The 23,920-nt window shown below is 41.4% G+C and overlaps 2 protein-coding genes across 2 annotated transcripts; both read left to right on the top strand.

Annotated features, from left to right (window-relative positions):
* Positions 1-10,247: 10,247 nt before the first annotated feature.
* LOC122520490 lies at positions 10,248-11,869 on the top strand. The gene is made up of 3 exons (XM_043640549.1): positions 10,248-10,461; positions 10,748-11,586; positions 11,672-11,869. The coding sequence occupies exons 1-3, from the start codon at positions 10,248-10,250 to the stop codon at positions 11,684-11,686; spliced, it is 1,068 nt and encodes a 355-aa protein (XP_043496484.1). The 3' UTR covers positions 11,687-11,869.
* An 11,288-nt stretch (positions 11,870-23,157) lies between these two features.
* LOC122520489 lies at positions 23,158-23,541 on the top strand. The gene has a single exon (XM_043640548.1). The coding sequence runs from the start codon at positions 23,158-23,160 to the stop codon at positions 23,539-23,541; it is 384 nt and encodes a 127-aa protein (XP_043496483.1).
* Positions 23,542-23,920: the final 379 nt, after the last annotated feature.

Raw genomic sequence — 23,920 nt, 5'->3', positions numbered from 1 at the left:
GATTTCAAATATCGCAACTTGGTGGTATCGTCCAGTCGCAAGGAATCGTGCATCATGGACCTGAAACTGTAAAAAAAGTTCTCCCAATCCTCCTCATCGCCCGAAAACTTCGGCAGAGACATCTTTGGGAGCTGCGAATAACTCGGATCTAATCCGGACCCCTGGGGGTGGGAAGATTCCCTTGTGGGGGTAGGCGCCTCTGATTGGACAAGCTGTCGACACAACGCTACGAACGCGTTATATGCCTCACGGATTTTCTTAATTTCATTCTCTATCATATACGGGTCGCTGAGGGCGTCCGGCCTGACTGCGATCTCTTCGTGGGTCTGCCGCACCGCCGCAAATACCGTAGCCAACGCATCTATTCCCGGCTGAATCAGATCGACCTCCAGGGACGCAAGCGGTCTAGCCACTAACCGACGATGGATACTCTTAAGCTCGGCGAGACGCGTCCTCTGCAGGGCGACCAACTTGATCAAAGCAGCAGGAGGCATGATGAGCGAATCTAAAAACGTAAAATGGAATTACTAAATGTAACGACAACTAGAACACGGAGGGCTGCTGTCTTGTCCCCACTCTTGCTCTCCGAAACGGTAGACGAAGGAGAGGGGAAAGAGAAGATCGCGCGTGCTATAAGACCCGGATCTTTAACCCGTAACCAAGGAAACGCGGCGCTATGACGCCCCACCGTGGACCCACTCTCAGAGCCCCTACTACTCGCTGTTCGCGTCCCCACTAACGGGCCTAACGCTCAGCCTAAGTCTCAAACCGGAAGAAGGAACCCGTGCGGCTGGAAGTGAAGCGCTAGCTAAGTGGGGGTAAGCCGTGCGGCTAGAAGTGAAGACCCAACACGTGGCACGTCTCGAATCCAAACGCACCACGCGATCCCCACGGAAAAAGAACGTTGACGCAACACTCAGACAAAGCCACAAAGAAGTCCACAACAAAGAACCGAGGAACAAAGACGCAAGCGTTTTCCGATTTTACGAATTTATCAATCCAACCTATCACTCATTCCTCACCCGGGGCACCAATGTTTCTAGAATTTATATAGGTGACCAGAAAATGGTCGAATATCTCCCAATGAGATATTTTCTTTCTCTCAATTCCGTGAGAGTTTTATGCCGAGGCAAGTAGCTTTGTGCCGCGTAAAAGTGTTTTTTTCATTTATCTATCCTGTCGTATCTCATTCATTCCAGCGTTAAACTGTTTAGTAGAACTCATTGGGAGATATTCGACCATTTTCTGGTCACCTATATAAATGCTAGAAACAGTAGCTTTGAAATTAGTAGAATATATACAGGCCATGGGAGAAATATAATAACTGACAATTTTTTACAAGCGAGTCATTAGCAAATGAACTTTTTACAAAAAAAACTACCCTTGTTGGAACTATTAGCAGAAATAAAAGAGAGCTACCAAAATTAGCGAGACAGGCAAAGGATAGTATGACACGCTTCTCAACAAAATTATACAAATCGAATGATATTATTCTTTCAATTTATAAAGCTAAACAGAATAAAAAGTATTGATACTTAGTTCAATGCATTCATCCGTTCAAATTGAAAAAAGTGACACCTGTATACCAGAGACAATTAGATTTTACAATAAAACAAAATTCGGTGTAGATGTAGCCGATCAAATGGCCAGAATACATAGTGTAAATCTAAATGTCAAAGATGGCCTTTACAGGTATTTTTAAATATCTTAGATTTAGCCGGAATAAATGCTTGGGTTTTATATAAAAAAACAGCGGGAGAAGAAATATCGAGACAAGAATTTTTATTTCAATTGGCAGAAGAGCTCGGGACTGAATATCAGAAGGATCTTGTCAAATAAGATACTGTAAAGTCAATAAGACTAACAAAATTTGTATAAAATGTAAAAAATACGTATGTTGAAAGTGTGCAATACAAAATGCTGTAATTTGTAAAAAATGTACTGAAAATGCATAAATAAAACTTTCTAAATAGAAAAGCGAGGAGCGCGTTTTTATTGTAGCACCAGAAAAATATTTTGTTTACTATCCAATTGGCTATAATCTCTTTCTATATTAAAATACTTATGTTTTTTGAAGCGTTCATTTAACCGCTCATGGTAGAATTAGGTATACATAAAATGTCGGTAGGTTTAGTGTTAAGACATATCACAAGAGAGACAAAAAAACTGGTAACAGCGGTGGGATTGTCAAAACGAGGACCTTTTGCTTTATTTGCTTGTTGAATTCTCAGTGTGTGTTACCATCAATTTTTATTTTTTTTTTTCATTCCTAAAATATAACTCCAAAATGTCTCAAGAGCAACGACGCGTTAGACCTGATACACCAATTACAGACGAGGGAAATTATGGGTTACACGGGCTGGCTACGGGAAAAAAGATCTATTAATAACAAAGAAAATGGACGAGATAGTGGCTTTCCAAGAACCAACCCCCCGAAGACCGCCGGACCCACCCAGACCCGAACAACCGACCAGGGAAAGAAACGACCCGCAGCCCCGCCCACACCCACCGACCACAAAAACGCAGACCCCCCAGCACACACCCAGGAAAACACCACCCCCCAATCACGCTAAAAGCCCCCCCCACCAGACCTAAACCGAACGAGATAGTGGGCTTTCCGATAAACAATTAGGTAAAATCCAGTTAGAACATACAGGAGACAAGAGGAATTGGAAAAAAAGAATGCGAATTAGAAATTTAAAGAAGGGATTTAGAGCGTGAGAAACGTAGAACTTAGGAGATCATTGGGCGCAGACTTTCGGGTTTTCGAGGGTTCGAACGAGCAGGGACTCCGGTGGGCTCATTTGTCACTGTATCCCGAACGCCCGATATATCCTGTCCTGTTCTCCACAGCACACCCCAGACGAAAAACACAATCTTGCAAACATGAATAATAATAATGAAGATTTAAAAACAGAAATCGAGCAATTAAGACGGGAGCTGAAGTGATGAGGAGAATAGCTCCATTTGCCCCTCAACCACCATCTCCATTACCACGTACCACGCATAGTACAATTAAACTACGCGAGATAACAGAAAATATACCTAAATTTGACGGACACAACATATCTGTGTCACAGTTCGCTTGATCTTGCAGAAGGGCGCTGGACTCGTTACCAATCGACTATCTAACGAGACCGAGACGTCACTAACTAGAACTATTAATTTCTTAAATTTAGCGGACATGCATACGTGGTTATTGAAAATTTAAAAATTACAAGGGTGGAGCAATTAATCGAAAGAATAAAGGACGCGTTCTTACCACTCAACAGTTCAAATTATATAGGGGCAGTTGGCCATCGAGTATAAAAAAACGGGAGAACATGCCTTAGATTATTTTAGTCGCATTAGGGATTTAACTTAGTCTATCATAGATGAGGAATCTGAACAGGCTGGGCGCCTGGAAATAACAGCCGAACGAAAGATCGAGGAAGAAGGGTTAATGCCTTCATACGCGGTCTTCCTAGTGACTATCGTACCGCAATGCGGTTCGAGAAATTCGTGGACTTTAACTCGGCAGATGTTTGCTAAGAATAGACAAGCAAATTCAGGAGGACGCGAAAAGGATAGTGTCCCCAACAATTAAGAATCGAGTCGCAAATATCAAACCTATAAAAGGTAAGATATTGCGATTTTGTAAAAAGACAGGGTCATTTGGAAGAATCTTGTTGGGAAAAGATAGGCTAACATTTTTCGAAACCATCGGGCAGAAAATCTCCGAATCGCCCGAAATCACCCCAAATACTAAGAAGCAACGAACTAAGCAGTGTCGGTACTGCAGGAGACTAGGTCATTCGATTCTCGAATGTAGAAATCTAAAATACAAAATAGAAAAACAAAATTCGGGAAACGCAACGGAGGGTGCGACGCAAGACGCGCGTCGCTCCCCTTCACCGATACTGCGTCCAAATAGCCCAAGTTCGATGCCGGGAACGTCGAAATTAAACAAATAAAATATAAACCCACTTTCAGGGCTCCTTGTGTCACGGGTACTTCTCGACATTTAGTTGGGACCGTGACATTTATGATTGACACAGGCGCGGATATTAACTTGATTAAGACTAACATATTACGGAAAAATACTGGTAAACAAGACGGAAATATAGTACAGTTGACTGGCATTTCTCCTGACCGGCAAAGCACTTTAGGTTTTGCCAAAATTTGTATATTCGGAGAACTAATTAAATTTCACTTGGTAAAGAAGACTTTCCTATTAAAGCAAATGGGATTTTGGGGACGAGTTTCTTACGGTCGAATTCTGCTACTTGATTACGTGGGTGAACGTCTAAAATACGGAATAAAGAGATTCCGTTTGCCGTCAATAATAGCGTTTGCATTCCGGCGAGAACTTCCAAATTTTGCTACTGTCCGTAATAAACACCGGAATACAGGAGGTGTATATTCCTCGTTTACGACTCCCATCTGGAGTTTATGCCGGTGAAGCTTTAGTAACGAATAAAAACGGAAAGGCTTACTTTAAATAACAAACACAACTTTGGGGTCAGTTTCCTTTGAAATTCCAAATTTAAAATTATTTGACTATAATGTTGGAACTGTTCCGAATTCAATGTCAAATCCTAAATCCGAAGTAGAAGACTCTGATGAACCCTGTACTTACACACGTTATACACAATTTTCACATCCACTTCCACAGACTCAACCTCAAAGAGAGATACTCCAAAGCCTTTATTAACCTCAGTATCCTCTCGGGCAGATACCATCAAAACCCTCCTCCGTCTTGAACATTTGAATTCGGAGTAGGCAGCCTCTGTTTCAAAATTGATAGCGCGAATGCCAATATCTTCCACCTTCCTAATGAACCTATTGGTAGCACGGACATTTTGCAACATAGAATCACTACGAGTGACAATGTTCCTGTTCATACCAGGCAGTACAGATTTCCTCCGGTTCACAAGGAAGAAGTGAGGAAACAGACTTCGGAATTGCTTAAAGATGATATAATTAGGCCATCTCTTTCGCCATATAACTCTCCGATATGGATTGTACCAAAAAAATCGGATTCAAAGGGTAATCCCAGGTGGCGAATGGTAAGTCTACCGAAACAATTTAATTAGTTCACTGCAACAATTTGATTATTTCGAACATCATTTCTTAATTTCTACACTGATAAAAGTTTTCTACGTTGTAACGAGTTTTCAATATTTGTTTCTTAATCTCTACAATATAAAAGTTTCTACATTTGCTACTATCCGTGTTCGTATTGTGAGTTTATACGGTGCATAACCTGTGCTGTTTCTTGTTAAAGTTACTTAAGTATATACTGTTATTTTACCTAAAGTTTTTTTTGGAATTGTTCTTAATCAAATAATTGAACTCCTTTTTGCACCTGATTCCTTGTACCTATCTTCAAAACTAAGCGCTAGCATAATTGGAATTAAGGAGCTCCAGAAATCATCACAGGGGACCACATTCCGAGGATTCCTTAAAATTCGAGCAATTTTAACATCAAGGGCAGCGCCAAGGTAAGTAAAGATTGTACTTATTTTGGGATAGAGGTTCCTCTTGCCCAGATCCCGAGTAAGTACCGGCTTTACGGACTGACTCAAAAGGGCACTCTTCTGAACCGAGTAAAGTTATAAGAGGGAAATTGATAAACATTTTAGGCGAAAAGATTCAGATTGGGTTTTGTGAATTTTTCAGAGAAGTTGAGGAGCTGTGTAAAAGAATGAGGACGAAGGTAAATGGGAGGGAAGTCGAAGACGAATACGAGTACATTTAGTTACTTATAGTTATAGATAGTTTGATTTTAAGTTTGTAAATAAATATTGGTAGAGGAGGGGTGAGTAGAATATAAACCAAAAATGTGAGAAAAATATAAGTAAAGTAATGTTACGACATTGTAAGAAGCTTTGTAAATTTGCCATAAGAACCTGATTATATATGTATGTAAGACAATTACTTATTAAGGTTAACTGTTGATGATAATAAAAACGAAATGTGTTTCTCTGTAAATAGAGGTCAAAATTTATAAATTACTTACACTGATTATTTATAATATTGTAGGATCAGGTATGGAGATAGCGAATAAAGTTAATTATAGGTTTTGTTAGTGAGTATTGTAGAACTATCAGTATGGCCAAAAGAACGGATAAGTATTTATTAAAAACAAAGGAATTATAAAATCAAAATAAACGTTTTAAAGGCTAGTAAAGTAAGAATAACGTCCTAACGACTAGTAAAAATAATGTCTTAAACAGCTAGTAAAATAACGTCTTAAAGTGCTAGTAAAATAACGTCTTAAACGTTTTTTCGTCTGGACGATCGGCTTACGACTAACTCTCTTGTCTTTCTTTTCTTTTTTCTATATTTTGTCGCAACGGCTTGTCCGCGTTATTTCGCGCGCAAATCACACACACACAGACATACATTCATATTCATCCTATACAAACGAACCGCTACACTGCATGTGCTGTTGCTTATCGGCTGCGGACCGACAAAAGACAGTTTTAAATTTCGTCTCCACAATATGTACACTCTTACCTGTAAATAAAGAAACGACAATTAAAGTCTATTATTGTCACTTCTTTATTCACACTAATTTAATTTACTTTTGTAATATATTCTTGTTATTCTTATATAATTTATTCATCTATGTTGCTTCTACACACATTTGCTTGATTCCCCAATCCTTCTTTCTCTCTCTCTCTGTCTCATTGTCTATCTTCAAATACTCTTATCATTATATTTATCACCTCCTCTAATGTAAGTTAATTAAAGAGCTCGCGGATCATGTGAAGCGCGGCAAATTTGACTTAAAGAAATAGTAATTTATGTGATAAGGCCGCAAAGTGGCGATTTTCAGACAAGGACGATGTTGCGATATGTGCTTAAGGTTAATGGCGGGAATGTACGAAAACGTCGTTGTCAAAATCACCACTTAGTGGCCAAATGACATACATTATTTTTTGTCATTATTGCTTCGTAATTTAAACTTTCGAGGGATAGGTGGCAAATAATTACGTCGTTTTTTTTTTTTTTATTTCGTTCCTAATTTCATCCGATTGTACAAGGACAGTACGGAAAAAAAGGGAGAAGTAAACTTTGCGGCCTAGGCCGCGGAGAAAGGCGGTATGATAGAATCTCTAGAAATGAGTATCTTTTCGGACGCCACCCAACGCTCGAAAGTTGAACTTTCGAAGCAAGTATGACAAAAATATATTTTCTTTATATATATAAAATAAATAATTCTAAATTATATATAGATATGGTACCTTTCTTTCCCTTAGGAAAATAAACTCAAACGGTTTCTCTGTAAAATAAGAGATTATTTTTAATTAACATTATTATTACAATCCTTAACAACTATATTTTACCTGTAAAATAAGAGAAAGGACAATTGAATTTAGTTATTCTCCTCTCTTTAACAACACTATCTGGAGATCACCCGTCTGGTTAATAGCAATTACTCATTAGTAATTTACATACAATTAGTCTTTACATCTCCTCTTCCCACTGTGAAAATTATATCAAGAATTTTAATCGTCTGTTGTATCTTCTACTGGTATTAATTTTGTTTTATAAATAATCCTTTTTCTTCATTCCTTCTTCCAGTTTTTATTTTGTATATTGAATCTGATATTTTTTCTAATATTTCGAATGGGCCAATACTAAGTTCGTCTAGTTTTTTCCTGTTGAATGTTCTGTTACGTTATATTGTTTAACACTCCCTTGCCTTGTTGTCCAAGCTTTCTTATCCTTAGTTTCGTAAATTTTGCATCTTATTTTATTAAATATTGTTTTGTTAATCTTTCGTTTAAGTCGTTTGAAAAAGGTGCATTTAAAGCTGTGAGTAAAACTTTTAATTATCGTTCTTTCAAAAAACTTTTAATTCTTTTGAATTTATACCCTGAATATTGATTTTGTAATTATCATATCTATCTTGTCCGTTTTTAATTATATTTGAATTAGTTTTATAAAGTCATTTGCAATTTGCGTTTTTGATGTTAGAGTAAATGCGTATCTTGTAAAATGATCGACTAATAAATGAAGGTATTTTTGTTGATATAAATCCTCCAAACCTCCTATGGTGTCGATTTACACTATCTCAAACGGTTTTTCGTTGGTCCCAAATGCGACATCAACACATATTTCTCTTTTCCTCTGGACTTATTCTTTATACATATAATAGGTTTTGTAATTCTTAAATTGTTAAGAATAAAAAACATAATTAGATGCACCTAAAAATAAGAGTTGTTGCGTAATCCTACGCAAGCGAGTGAGTGAGAATCATCTGGACGTTTCGAGACGTATCGACGCGTGCCGAGATATAGCGACAAAGTAACATCTTAGTTACGGTGTAACAAAGAAGCGCAGCGAGCTCCTTGCTGGGCGCTTTCTTTCTTCTAGCACGCGTTCTCCCACTATTTCTATTAGTCCAAACATATGCATCGACGCTACGTTATCTAACTTTTTGGTAATTGTCTGCGCGTTGCATCGTCTTTTTCTATAAACCCGCGTGCTTTCACACTTAAATTGCTATTTCTCCACGAGACCTCGAGCGATCACATCCAAAAGAGCTACACTCCTGCGCTGCTATTACATCAGTGGAACAAAGGAAGAAGGCACGTGGTCAGAATTATATTCTGCTTTTGGAATACCATCATCATCGAAGCTGCCGACAGGCAAGCCAGCGACACATCTCAACTGTATTTCAACAGGTGTTTTTATGCCGAAGGCTTTTCCCTGCAACGAGCCAAATAAATCGTACTTAGTAGTACTGACTGGGCTCAAAAAATATATTTTAATTTATTTTCACCTACCCTCTTCCTCATAAATAAACGATTCCCAACATCCACCTATAAGTGCATTTTTGACGACAAGAAAACCATCATCATCGATAGCTGCCGACAGGCAAGCCAGCGACACATCATCATCAACTGTATTTCAACCAGGGTTTTTATGCCGAAAGGCTTTTCCCTGCCAACGAGCCAAATAAATCGTACTTTAGGTACTGACGGGCTCAAAAAATATTTTTAATTTATTTTTCACCCTACCCTCCATCCTCATAAATAACGATTCCCAACATCCACCTATAAGTGCATTTTTGACGACAAGAAACCACCGGAGTACCGATACAAGGCGTCGGTGCGTTCAACAAGTAATTTATTAAAACATAGTACATTAGATTAATAATTGTACAATAGTTACACGTGGTTAACTAAACTAAAAAAAGGGAATCAACAATTAAATGTTCATGCTCCCAATTTTTCTGTTAATCGATGACATCTAATACGCTTTTAATTAAATTTAATTCACAAGATTTTCCCACTAAACTTCTGAAACGCTCTGCAAGATTAAACCACCAACGTCACTCCTGCAAGATTAAACACCAACGTCTCTCCCTTCCTATCTTTTTAATGTTTTTGTTTCTCCGATGTATAGCGCATCCAAGCAGCTAATCACTCAATACACAGGCACATGTATAAAGCTTACATATTCTAATTTCTTGCAAAAGCAAATTAAGCTTAAAATTTCTAAAGCAGTCAGCCTCGGGTATGAGCTTTGTAACATGGTATAGACCTAATGCTCTTTTTTTACGTCCAGAATTTTTTCAAATATCGAATTTGAGATTTTTCTTTGTATTTTAAAGGGGCCAATTTTTATCTCGTCCATTTTTTTCCTGCTTAATTTGTTTTCCGTTGGTTATATAAACCATATCATTTTCTTAAAATTATGATCTATTCTATTTTTATCAAATAGGGTTTTATATATATGTGGGAAGGGAAATTAGACAAAGGGGCTACGAAACAAAATACGATATGGTTGGTAAGACCGTTGGAAGGTAGCGACGTGCAGCGGTACGTTGCTATGCAAGTGAACAGTTAGTCAACGTATAGCCTTTAAGAAGCAAACAGCTATTATTGTATCAGATTAATTTGTATTCACATTAAAACATTCTATTCATCTTTATATTGGAATCCTACATTTGGGGGCTCAGCCGGGATTAAAAGAGAATAGATTTCATGTGTGCAATAGAAAGTCGTATAAAGTCGTATAAAGTCGTAAAAGTCGTGTGAAGTTGCATAAAGTTGTATCAAGTCGAAAGTTACGTTACAATTACCAGCAGTGTGAATCCGACTCTAAGTTGATTAAGAGTGTTGGGCGAGGAAAGTTGACCACGCGTGATACTAAAGTAAAGTTGTGAAGTAATCGGTAGTGTTGGTGTAACGGGGATATAGGAGGACGATAAAGAAACATTAAGATTAAGAAAAGTAGATGTTTGAACGATGGCTCAATTGAAGGTAACACTCGAAACAAGTACGGATGAGCAGGAAGTTAGACGTGAGGAATTGAACGAAAAGACCGTTGAAAACACGTCACTAAGAAGACGAGTTGAAGAACGAAAGCGTCAAGGTAAAGCAGTCGAGGAAGAAGCCGTCACTTACACCTATGAGCAGATTGACTCCATGAAATTAAGGGAGTTAAAAGAAGCGGCAAGAAGTTAGGTTATCCACAGTCGGAAATAAGCAGGCGTTAAGAAATCGCTTGAGATGCGATGAAAGATGAAGAAAGCGAAGACGAAGAAAGTGAAGAAGAAGAAGAAGAAGGAGACGAAGGCAAACGAGAAGAAGAATCACAGAGGGTGGACAACGCGGGGAAGGAGGAGCGGTTAGCGTTGCTACGCAACAACTCGCTTCGTTTTCCATAAAGGATGTGGAAGAAAGCCTATCATATTTCAACGGAGAGGATAAGCTACTGATAGATCATTGGATCCACGATTTTGAAGATACCAGCGGATTGTTGGGATGGAACGATTTGCAGAAGTTTATCTACGGGAAACGTATGTTAAAAGGAGCGGCAAGACAATTTATATCGTTCGAAAGAGAAATTAAATCATTGGACAGCTTAAAGCGTAGTTTGATTAGGGAATTTCAGGTAAAGGTAAATTCAGCCACGATTCATAAGCAGTTGTCCAAGCGTAGACAACAACCAGGCGAAAGTAGTCGTTTGTACATTTATAGTATGCAAGAAATCGCGAATCAAGGTAACATCGAAGAAGACGCCCTTATACAGTACATAGCGGATGGTTTGTTAGGCGAACGTCGCGATAAGGCAGTATTGTACGGATCCCGAACGCTCACAGAATTTAAAAATAATATTCAAATATTTGATAAACTTAAAGAAAATAACGTACAAGGAACGCGATTTAGAAAAGATAATCAAGGAAACGTAGCGTCGACACGTATCAGTAGATCTCCGGCGATAAAGAAAGGCCATTGTTACGGGTGCGGTTCGGAAGCACATAGTTATCGTTTCTGTCCAGACAAAGAAAAAGGTCTCAAATGTTTTAAATGTAATAATTTCGGTCACATAGCGAGTCATTGTAATAAATCACAGCAGCCGTCGGAAAATAAAGCAAGTATCAATTGTGTTCAATCTACTACGGATAGAGTTGCGATCAGGATTAATGGTTTGTTAGCATATGCGTTATTAGATACGGGCAGCGAAGTAAGCATTATAAATTCAGAGCTATATAATAAATTAGGAAGACCAAGATTATATGAAACCACTCGACGATTAGCAGGGTTTGGTAATGCGATAACAAAGCCAATAGGGAGATGTGAAGTAAATATCCATATCGAAGACGGTAGATATAAAACGGATGTATTTGTAGTAAGTCAGTCAGATATGAGATACGAAGTTCTTTTAGGAAGAGAGTTGCTGAAAGAGTTAGACGTTCGTATAAATAAAGGGCGAGTAGAAATAAGACGACCAGACAAAAGACTCAGCGAGGAGATAAGCGAGGGATCGGTAAAATCGAGCGACTATGGTTATGTCGAGCGACGGACGGATACAGACGATATGAATGCAAATAAAGAAGTAGAAGATATAAAGGCGATAATGGAAATAAAATATGTAGATACGGATGAAATAGACGTAAAATAACCGTACAAGGTGCGCATAAAAGAATTAATACAAAATTATAAGCCAAATACTAAACCAGACGCGCGAACAGAGACAAAAATAAAGTTGACGGATAATATTACAGTTTGTTCTAAGCCGAGGAGATTGGCTCCGAAAGAGAAAAAAATAGTTACGCAACAATTAGACGAATGGTTGGACGAGGGAATAATTCAACACAGTACAAGTGAATATAGTAGTCCGGTAGTAGTGGTACCTAAGAAGGACGGAACTTACAGATTTGTATTGATTACCGTAAATGAAATGCAAAGGTGTAAGAGATCGATTTCCAATGCCATTGATCGAAGACTGTCTCGATGCGTTGACACAGGGAGTGGTATTTTCGACAATTGATCTTAAGAACGGGTTTTTTCATGTCAAGATTGAGGAAGATAGTAAATTCACTTCGTTTGTTACTCCAGACGGGCAATTTGAGTTTCTTAGAACACCTTTTGGGTTATGTAGCAGTCCCGCCAGTTTTTTAAGATTTATTGATGAGGTTTTTGGCGATTTGGTAAGGAAGAAAATAGTGTTAACATACATGGACGATCTTATTATCCCAGGTATCGATTACGAAGATGCGTTTAAAAGTTGGAAATAACGTTAACGGTAGCAGCTCAGAACGGGTTAATTATAAATTGGAAGAAATGCAAGTTCCTGCGGGAGGAAATTGAGTTCTTAGGACATGTGGTGTGGAATGGGAGTATTCGGCCATCACCCACGAAAGTAAAAGCGGTACAACGGTTTCCGGAACCGAAGAATAGAAAACATATTCAAAGTTTCTTAGGTCTGACAGGATATTTTCGTAAATTTATTAAGGATTACGCTAAGATAGCAAGACCATTATCAGATTTGTTAAAGACAGGTAAGGCATTTGTCTTTGATACCGTTGAAAGAGAGTCGTATTCGCGATAAAAGTATTTTTTGTCTCAAGAGCCGGTGCTCCGTATTTATGACCCCGGAGCAATGACGGAATTGCATACTGATGCAAGTATAGACGGGTTTGGCGCCGTATTATTGCAAAAATACGACAACGAAAATAATTACCATCCGGTTCATTACATGAGTTATAAAACGTCGGAAGCGGAGAGGAAGTACCATTCGTATGAATTAGAAGTCCTAGCGATAATTAAAGCAGTTCAGAAGTTTAGAGTCTATTTGTTAGGAATAAGATTTAAGTTAGTTACGGATTGCCAGGCATTCCAAAAGACGCTAAAGAAAAGGGAGTTAGCACCGAAGGTAGCAAGGTGGGCGTTGTCATTGGAAGAATTTGACTTTGAAGTTTAACACCGTCCAGGAGAAAGAATGAAGAATGTAGATGCACTTAGTCGTTATCCGGTAATGTGTATCGAAGATACGTTATTACAAAATATAAGAAAGAAGCAGGAAGAAGAGGAAAGATTACGTGTCATACGTCTTGTAGTAGAAAAGAGACATACGAAGATTATATTATAGAAAATAATATTTTGATGAAGCGTGTAAACGATAAGAACGTGATAGTGCTGCCTACGAGCATGCAGTCTAATATCATAAGAAAGATTCACGAAGGTGGTCATTTCTCTGTACGAAAGGTAGCCGAAAAAATAAAAGAAGAATTTTATATACCGGGTCTGAAAGAAAAAATCGAAAAGATCATCAGCTGTTGTGTACCGTGTATATTAGCGGAGCGTAAGCAGGGGAAAAAGGAAGGTCAGTTACAGCCGATACCGAAGGGGGATAGACCGCTCGAGACTTATCATGTCGACTATCTAGGGCCGATGATAGCGACGAGTAAAGTTTATAAGCATATCTTGGTAGTGGTAGATGGGTTTTCTAAGTTTGTGTGGCTATACCCAACTAAGACGACAACCGCACGGGAAACGTTAGAAAAACTTGGGATACAGCAGAGAACATTCGGTAATCCGACACGTATTATTACAGATAAGGGAACCGCATTCACGGCAAAAGAGTTTAAAGAGTATTGTATGACGGAAAGGGTCGAGCACGTTCTAACTACCACCGGTATACCGAGAGGAAACGGTCAGGTTGAAAGAATTAATCGAATTATTATCTCGGTACTGACTAAGATGTCGATGGACGCGCCTGACAAGTGGTATAAGCACGTAGATAAGGTCCAAAGAGCGATTAATAGCACTTATCAGCGTAGTGTAGATGCGTCACCTTTCGAGGTGATGTTTGGCGTAAAAATGAAGCAGCGCGAAGATTTAGCTATTTTAGACTTAATAGAGAAAGATGCGATATTGCAATATTCTGACGAGCGCTTAAGACTGAGAGAAGCAACGAAGGAAAATCTGTTAAAAATTCAAGAAGAGAATAGGCGTAATTATAACCGTAAATGTAAGAAAGCGAGTGTTTACAACGAAGGCGATTTAGTAGCGATAAAGCGCACGCAGTTTGGTGCGGGGTTAAAGATACAAAAGAAATTCTTAGGTCCGTATAAGATATCTAGATGTAAGAGAAATAACCGATATGAAGTGATTCGTGTTGGTGGGGATGAAGGACCAAAGATCACCACAACGGCGGCGGATTACATGAAACCGTTCGAAGAGTTCCCTTCGGGGGCCGAAAGAGATGCAGATATGGCCGAGTGTGGGAAGGGAAATTAGACAAAGGGGCTACGAAACAAAATACGATATGGTTGGTAGGACCTTTGGGAGGTAGCGACGTGCAGCGGTACGTTGCTATGCAAGTGAACAGTTAGTCATCGTATAGCCTTTAAGAAGCAAACAGCTATTATTGTATCAGATTAATTTGTATTCACATTAAAACATTCTATTCATCTTTATATTGGAATCCTACATATGTGTGATTTTTTTGATCTGAGCAGTGCTATATAGCGATCGTGTTCTAAATTATTAGAATCTTTGTTTGTATCTTTTAATTCAGGAGGAAGTAAATCCGTAGACTCACCGCTACTTAGATGAGTAGGTGAAAATCCTGTTACTGTATGGACTGTATTATTGTATACTTTCACGCATTCTTCTGCGATCTTCGATCAAGCCTTTTTTTATCACCACTATTAAGCATACATCTAATCTTATTTATCAAAGATTGGTTAAATCTCTCATTCAATCCATTTGAAATGGGTGCATCTACTGCTGTGTGAATTAGATCAATATTTCTCTCCTTGAGGTAATTTTTGAATTCTTTTGAGTTGATCGCCGGATATTGATCTGCTAGTAATATTTTAATCTAACTTTCCTTAGGAGTCTTATTGATTAATTTTATGAAGTCTAGGACTACTTGATTTTTAGAGCATATGATATAAGCAAATCTGGTGAAATGGTCCACCAGTAAATGTAAATATCTTTTCGTCGATCTCTATCCACTGAAGCTATCAATTGTATCCACTGATATTATTTGAAACGGTTTTTCTTCTGGACCCAAGTGTGACATCAATCCAAATCTCTTATTTAATCTTGTTTTATTTTTGATGCAAATTTCGCAGTTTTTGCATATCAATTTTATATTAATCGATATATTTGGTGCCGTATAAAATGGTTTCATTTTTGCTTCTAATTGGTTCATTCCAATATGGCAAAATTCTTCATGGGTTTTTTCATTGTTATTTTACTATATTCTTCACTTAGGACTATTTTATTACTTTTCTTTTTATCTTGTTTATAATAAATATTATTTTTCATGATAAGATATTTCTTATCTTTTAAACTTGTGTTCGTTTGTTGATCAATTACTATATTATTCAGGTTTATAATATTGACTGTTTTTAACTTGTCTTCGTCATTTTCATCGTATCTATGTAATTCACGACAAAGTTTAATAGGTTGTGTTTTCTAATTATATTTACTAAGATTCTTTAGAAAATTGATGGAGATGTTTTCAATCCAAACGATAAAACCGTCCATTGGTAATGACCTTCTTGTGTCACAAACCCAGTTTTTTATCTATCTCGAACACTCAATGGTATGGACCAGAAGGCTGAATTTATATCGAGTGTTGTGAAGAACTTGCAATCTACAGTCTTTACCATTAGATCTTCAATTATGGGAAACGGTTGAAATTGAGGCACTATCAGTTTATTCAGATCTCTAAAATCAACGCACAGTCTACTCTTTCTTCCTTCCTCTCTTTTATAAGCTAATGTGACTGGCGCTGCAAAAGGGCCGAAAAATTCTTCAATAAACGGACGTTGTAATAAATTATTTACTTGGCCTTCAATTTCCGCTCTGTCCTCTAGTGAACATCTGTATGGTCTCTTTGAACAATACTTGTTTGTTTGCAGGTCTATAAATGCTTCGTAATTTTTGACGTTACTAATTGTACGATCGGAATCGATCATAACCAAAAATCCATAGTAACTAAAAATCGAAAGTTACTATGCGCCCACTAAATCGATAGAGAGTATGAGTACCCGGCATCCATAACCCCCACCACTCGACCGTCGAGTGAGTGCACCCTGCAGGGCCCATTACCAAAGACATTCGGTCTATTCTAACGCTGGACGCTTACGAGAACACTTGGAAACAAGATACCCGGAGACTACAAGCGAGAGGAATATTAGAGAGGCAAAGAATTCATCTGTTAAGACGAATACGTCTTACAGATATACCCGGTAATAGACGTAGAGGTGGTAACCCGGTAGTAGAAGTAGAGGCGATAATTAACGGTGAGAAATATAATTTCTATTTCTTTTAACGTGATTACCCATCCGGGTTAATCGTGACGAGAAGTTGATCACGGACATAGTCCGTGATCCATCGTCGTCCATTGTATTGATACCAACAAGGTTTTTTGCCGTAAGGCTTTTTCCCTGACGAGCCAATAAAGCATTGCACTTATTGGCTCAACCACGTGTTTTATTTTATTCTAATTCACCTTTTCACCCTTCTCATAAAAAGATTAATCAAATCGCCGGAGGACTCCGTGTTGGAGGAATTTTGGCAAATACACTAATGTCATATGTCTTTTGCAAATATGCTTTTATAATTCTCTAATCGCTTAATAATTGGACATCTTTGGTCAGTATCTAAATGATGAATATCTATATTGAATTCTTCTATATTAATATTTTCATAAGAATTTACTTGAAATTTGGTGAATGCATTTTCCAATTCTATTTTTCCTTTCCCCTCTATCTTAATTTTATTATTATTTTTAATTTTTATATCTTTTGGTAAATTCGCCTATATGATCGTGAGGGTCATGTTGCCGGTCCGAAGCCCGAATAAAGGAGGAGGGTTGTTAGGTTAGGTTAGCTACCTGCCTGACGTAAAATAAAGCACAAGCTCGAAGAAACCACAACGCGCCTCGGAATAGGACGGATACACTGATGACGACCCATGCTAGAAAACGGATAACGAATTGAAAAATAAAAAACATTACAAGGATAGCCTCTTGGAATGTAAAATCCCTTAATAACAAAGAACAAGAAATTCTACAAGAACTTGAAAATCAGAAAATAGACATTGCTGCACTCCAAGAAACGAAGAAGAAAAGCAAGGGCCAAAGAATATACGGTGAATATATTATGATATACAGCGGCGTTGAAAAGAGCGAGCGAGCTAAGGAGGGTGTTGCCATTGCCTTACATAAAAGATACATCAACCAGATCGAAAGCTGTCAACACATATCATCATGAATTGTACTGCTCAAGTTGCTGACTGATTCGTCCCCACTAAATATCTTGTCCATTTATGCACCAGACGAGAATAAAGCGAATCAGAAAATTGAAGACTTCTACAAAGAACTTGAACGTATCAAAGGACGTGAAGGCCGTTTCCAAGCTACGAGTTGTTGATCGACAGAACTTGACAGGAGCTCGGAAAGGACCGACGTGTTTGAAATACGGGAAACTGTAGAAAGGGCCTTAACGGTTGTAAGAGTTCGCGCTGTTTAATAAAGTTCTGTTCTTGTTGTTTTACGAAATCTGTGTTTTGGGCGGGAGCGTTACATTTTGGGGGCTCGTCCGGGATACGTTTTGATCCGTTTTGTACGGAAACGTGTGCGTGAGTTTTGTATGGCTGCCAGAGGTCGTCGGGGAAGGCAGGCAGAGGAAAAGGAGCGGGTTCAAGGAGCGGAGTTTCAGGCTCTCGCGTCGTTGGTGAAGGAGCTTAGGGAGGAGCTGCATTATCAGCGAGGGAAGTTGGAGGAGCAGGAGAGGAGAAACGCTGAATTAAACGCGCGGTTGGAAGCTACGGACGTTGCAGTTCGAAGTGGACCGCAGCTAAGTATTCCTTTTGCTCTCGGGGGGATTTCTTAGGATGGGAGCGTAGGGAAACAGGGCAGATGTTAGCCGCGGAGCGTCCGCGCCAGCGTGAAGTCGGTTTGGGGATAGGTTCAGGTCGCGTAGAAGTGACAGGGTTAGGTTATGCCGTGAAACCCGATACGTACGACGGGGAGGGGAATTTGGGAGATTTTCTTTCGCATTTCGAGTTGGTGGCTAGGGCGAATAGCTGGGATGAATCGGTGAAGGCGTTGGCTCTCGCGACGAGTTTACGGGGGGAGGCGCGCGCGGTTCTACAGGCTTTCGGGGACCGCGAGGAATTTTCTTTTGCAGCGCTGAAGTCAAGGCTGGAGCTGCGCTACAGGGAGCGTCTGAATCAGCAGAAGAGCTACACGAATTCGCGAGTAGGAGGCAGAAGCTGGAGAGGATTTGGCAGTGCTAGCCGCGGATTTGGAGCGCCTGGCCCGATTTGTGTACTCAGAGTGCACGGCCGAGACTCAAGATAAGATCGCTTGCGGCCAATTCCTGAATGCGATCAGGGACCCCGAGGTTCGGACGACTCTTAAATCGAGGGGGTCAAGTCGTTGCGTGTTGCAGCGGTGAGGGCGTTGGAGCTCGAAACGATCTACAGAGCCAGGTCGTCGGAGGTGTCACGCTTTCAACGTGGGGAAGCTTGCGCCTATAAGCCCATGCCTAGGCGGCAGGATTTCAATGCGTTTGGTGGCGGAAGGGCTCAAAGGACGACGAGAGATGTTCGGATGGGTGCGCCGGCGGGGGTGGTTCTCTTCGCCGGGAAGGGAGACCGAAGGTGGCGGCTCCGCGGGAAACGCGTTCCGCAAACGCAAGTTCGTGTTGGAAGTGCGGAAGGACGGGTCACTTCCAGAAGGAGTGCCGTGAAGGCAGGCGCAAGGGAAACTAACAGGAACCGGATTGACGGGGTCCAGTCCGGTTGAGCATCTAGGCCCCTCGTGAGAAGGTGGAGGACGTGCACGCGAAAGAAGAGCAGGAGTCGGTTATTTTCGCGGGGAAGGTGAATAGGGAGCCGTGCAGGATATTGGTGGATACTGGATCCGACGTCTCGTTGGTAAATCCGAGGTTCGTGGATGGGGATTCCGAGAGGGTTAGGTTAGGTGCGCGTTTGCGTTATCCAACGGGGGAGGTTTTTCCTGCCGTGGAAAAGGTAAAGGCGAAGGTGGAGTTAGGGCAATTTTCGGAGGAGTTGTTTTTAGTTGTAGCGGAGATCAGTGATGATTGCATTTTGGGGAGGGATTTCCTGTCTAAGGCCGGTTTAGTCGGGAAATTTCGGGAATTAATTTCAGAAAATGAAGGCACCGTGTCAAGGATTGTGGAGGGGACCAGCGAGGTGCTCGATCGCATTTTGGAGGGGAACTCTAGTAATCTCACGGAAGAGCAGAAGAGTCGATTTGCGGAATTTCTCCGGTCCCATGCAAAGGAATTTGCGGAAGATGCGGGAGCCGGGAGCTGCGACGTCGTGGAGCATGCGATAGAATTGACAAACAGCGTCCCGATTAAGCAGGCACCGCGGACGATTCCACTTCATCAGCGGAAGGAAGTAGACAAAATCATCGAGGAGATGAAGACGCGAGGGGTGATAGAGGAATCAGACAGTCCGTGGGTGTCCCCAGCGGTGCTCGTCCGAAAGAAGGATGGAACACTGAGATTCTGCGTGGACTACAGGAAGCTTAATAAAGTCACGAAGAAGGACTTCTATCCGCTGCCACGGATAGATGATCTTTTAGATCGCTTGGCTGGCATGGTCTGGTTCACGACCCTGGACTTGAAGAGTGGATACTGGCAGGTGAAGATGCGCCCAGAGGATAAGAGTAAGACGGCGTTTTCAGTAGGAGGAGGATTGTGGCAGTTCAGGGTTATGCCTTTTGGGTTATGCAACGCCCCAGCGACGTTCGAGCGACTGATGAGAGGGTTTTGAGGGGATTATTGAGCCGAAGCTGCCTAGTTTATCTCGATGACGTGATAATTTTCGGGCGCACGTTCGAGGAGATGTTACTTAATCTAGGCAAAGTTTTTGAGCGGCTCCGTTCAGCTGGGCTGAGGATCAATCCGAAGAAGTGTAAGTTCTTCGAGAAGAAAGTAAAGTACTTGGGCCATGTCATCTCCGAGGGAGGTCTCTCCACAGATTCAGAGAAGATCAGGACGGTGGTAGAGTGGCCGGTTCCCCGGAGTAAAACTCAAGTGAAAAGCTTCCTTGGACTATGCTCCTACTACAGGAAGTTCGTGAGGGGTTTCTCGCAGATAGCCAGACCCCTGTACGTGCTGACGGAGAAGGAAACGAAGTTTTCCTGGGATTCGGAGAGCCAGCGGTCGTTTGAAGAGTTAAAGAGGGCCCTGGTAACTCCTCCGATTCTGACTTTCCCAGTGGAGGGAGAAAGGTTTATCCTGGATACAGATGCGTCGGAGCACGGCCTGGGTGGAGTGTTGTCGCAGATCCAGGATGGTAGAGAGAAGGTTGTGTCCTACCACAGCAGGGTTTTCCGCAAGGCTGAAAGGAATTATTGCGTCACGAGGCGGGAACTCCTAGCTGCGGTGGACTCGATTAAGACCTTCCACCATTATCTCTACGGAGCGAAGTTCGAGTTGCGAACGGATCACGCCTCCTTGCAGTGGCTCATCTCGTTTAAGGAGCTGGACGGGCAGCTCGCGCGATGGCTTGAACGTTTACAGCGCTATGACTTCGTGGTCACGCACAGGAAGGGAAGGGTGCATGGCAACGCAGATGGTTTATCTAGGCGTCCGTGTGCGGAGTCTGGATGCTCTTATTGCGCTAAGCAGGAGAAAACGGGGAACGCCCACGTTGAGAAGGTTGGAAGGATAATCTTAGGAGAAGATGAAACCAGGAACTGGAGCAACTCACAGCAAGAAGATAGGAACATCGGGCCGCTGATTCAGGCAAAGAGGAACGGTAGAAGGCCGTCCTGGCAGGAAATTTCGGCGCTTGGGCCGATCGCGAAAGTTTATTGGGCGCAGTGGGATTCCTTGGTCTTGGAGAAGGGGGTACTTTTCAGGAGATGGGAGCATCCGAACTTAAAAACGTTCACTTTACAGGTAGTTGTTCCGGATGCTCGGTCCAAGGAGATCCTTAAGATGGCGCACGACAATCCGGCGGGAGGACACTTTGGAGTCAATAAAACTCTGAACAGGATTAGGGAGAGTTTTTATTTGCTGGGTTGCAAACGGGATGTCGAGGAGTGGTGCAAGGCTTGTCCCGTTTGCATCGCTAGAAGGGGGCCTACGGAGAAGGGGAGTAGTAAGATGCAGATCTTCAACGTTGGGGCGCCCTTCGAAAGGGTGCAGTTGGACATCCTGGGTCCATTCCCGAAGTCCACACGGGGAAATAGATATCTGCTCGTTGTCGTGGATTGCTTCAGCAAGTGGGTAGAGGCATTTCCTCTGAGGAACTTCAGAGCGAAGACGGTTGCGGAGACATTCGTAGAAGAAGTCGTCTTACGTTATGGGGTTCCGTTGGAGCTCCATACGGACCAAGGCACGAACTTTGAGTCTCGGCTGATGAAAGAGGTTGCGGAACGGCTTGGAATCCGCAAGACGAGGACTACGGCGCTACATCCACAATCGGACAGACAGGTAGAACGGCAGCACAGAACGATTACTGACTACCTCGCCAAGTATATCAGCCAAGATCAGAAGGATTGGGACCGTTGGATACCGATGTGCTTACTTGCTTATCGGACTTCGAAGCATGAGACAACGGGTTTTACTCCGGCGGAAATGCTGGGAGGAAGGGGGCTACGCTTGCCTTTGGATTTGCTGCGGGGGTGTCCTCCGGGCGAAGAGGAGAAAGTATCTTCGGGGACCTATGGCTCAAGTCTCAGGTCGAAGCTAGAAGAGATACATTCGCTCGCAAGAGCGGTTGGAGATGAAGTCCTGTAGGACGAAGGCTTGGTATGACAGAAGGGCCAAGAGGAAGGATTTTAAAGAAGGACAGAGGGTATGGCTGTTCAATCCTCGGCGGGAAAAAGGAAGAGCAAAGAAGCTGGAGAGTTGTTGGGAGGGACCTTATTTTATTTTTAATAAAATTAATGATTTAGTTTTTAGTGTTGGCAGGTCTGGTAGGGGTAAAAAGCGCGTGGTGCACGCGGACCGTCTTGCTCCTTTTACGGAGAGGGGGGAAGAGAGTAAGGGGAGAAAGCTAGAGTAGCGTAGGTTTACTTTGGGGGGAAAATTAAGTTTATTTTAAGCTGTTTAATTCGGGAAGTTTTCTGCAGTTCTTGTTTTCCGTTTTGGGTGGGTATGAAGGTTCCTTATGAAGCTCTAGAGAAAGACGTGGTTTCCCGGGGGAAGGCGTTCAGTTTCGAACTACTCTGAAGGGAAAAAAACAGTCCTGGGAAAGGCGTGCTGTCCTGGAGAAAGAGCGAGGCTGTGGAAGCGTGGGAACGTCGAGCCAAAGAAGGAAACGGAAGATTGCTGGCAGGCGCGTCGGCCTCCTAGGGGTTTTTACGCCATGGTTTTCCCTCTAGGCGGAGTGAGTTGATGCTCCGGGTGAATACCAGGTCGGGTTACGGCGAAGAGAAGGCCATGGCAGAACATCACATCTCTGAGCCAATGTTAGGGCGCCAAACGAAGACCGCAGTTGTCGGGACGACAATTTCGAAGAGGGGGAGTAGTGTTACGACCCTGTTTCGAGCCGTCCTTGGAAAAAGGACGTGAAAGCCGTTTCCAAGCTACGAGTTGTTGATCGACAGAACTTGACAGGAGCTCGGAAAGGACCGACGTGTTTGAAATACGGGAAACTGTAGAAAGGGCCTTAACGGTTGTAAGAGTTCGCGCTGTTTAATAAAGTTCTGTTCTTGTTGTTTTACGAAATCTGTGTTTTTGGGCGGGAGCGTTACAATATATACCAGATCAACAACATACAGGCAAAGATAGATAACGAACTAACAGAACCCATAACACTGAGAAGAGGCATTAGACAGGGAGACTCACTATGCCCGCTACTATTCAATATTATCATGGATGAAATTATAAAAAAAGTCTGTAGACAGAGAGGTTATAGGATGGGAGATAAAGAACTGAAAATCATATGCTATGCAGACGACGCAGTTTTAATAGCGGAAAATGAAGACGATCTGCAGAGACTTCTACATGAGTTCAACACAATGGCTCAATCTCTTGGGATGGTAATATCTACATCCAAAACTAAGTGCATGACCACATCCAAGATACCCCTTAGATGTAAATTGGAGGTTGATGGGAGCATTATACAACAAGTGATGAAGTTTGACTACTTAGGCATAGAAATTTCCAGCATTGGTGAAATAGAAACGGAAGTAAGAACACAAGTTGTTAAGGCAACAAGAGCTGCGGCACAACTCAATGACACCATATTCCGCAACAAATATCTCAGAATTGACACAAAAAGCCGTATTTACAAGACCTGAGACATCTAAAACCCGCCAGATGATGGAGGCAGCGGAAATGAAAATAATCCGGAGAATAACCGGAAAATCTCTATGGGATAGACAAAGAAGTGAAGCCCTCAGAAGAACATGCCAAATCGACAACACCAATGATTGGGTATTGGGGAGGAAAATTCAGTGGAACGATCACATAACCCGAATGACAGGAGACCGAATTGTGAAGATCGCTAGGATAGATCACCACTAGGGAAACGAAGTCCAGGAAGACCACGAAAACGATGGGCGGACAATATACCTACAAGAAGCGAGTTGCGATGAAGAACAGGCAATATGCCTATTTGGACGCTGGAAGAAGATATCTTTTGGTGTCAGCATATCTTCTGATACTTTTTCTTTTTTT

The sequence above is a fragment of the Polistes fuscatus genome, unplaced genomic scaffold (genome assembly GCF_010416935.1).
Source record: "Polistes fuscatus isolate 324 unplaced genomic scaffold, CU_Pfus_HIC Scaffold37, whole genome shotgun sequence".
NCBI lineage: Eukaryota > Metazoa > Arthropoda > Insecta > Hymenoptera > Vespidae > Polistes > Polistes fuscatus.
This window is presented reverse-complemented; position numbering and strand designations above follow the sequence as displayed.

Excerpts from the sequence above, each read along its gene's own strand:
- LOC122520490 (XM_043640549.1), top strand. The coding sequence starts at position 10,248 with ATGGCTCAATTGAAGGTAACACTCGAAACAAGTACGGATGAGCAGGAA. Across the intron at positions 10,462-10,747 it reads GTTAAAAGAAGCGGCAAGAA|ATACCAGCGGATTGTTGGGA; the intron begins GTTAGGTTATCC and ends ACGATTTTGAAG.
- LOC122520489 (XM_043640548.1), top strand. The coding sequence starts at position 23,158 with ATGGGAGATAAAGAACTGAAAATCATATGCTATGCAGACGACGCAGTT.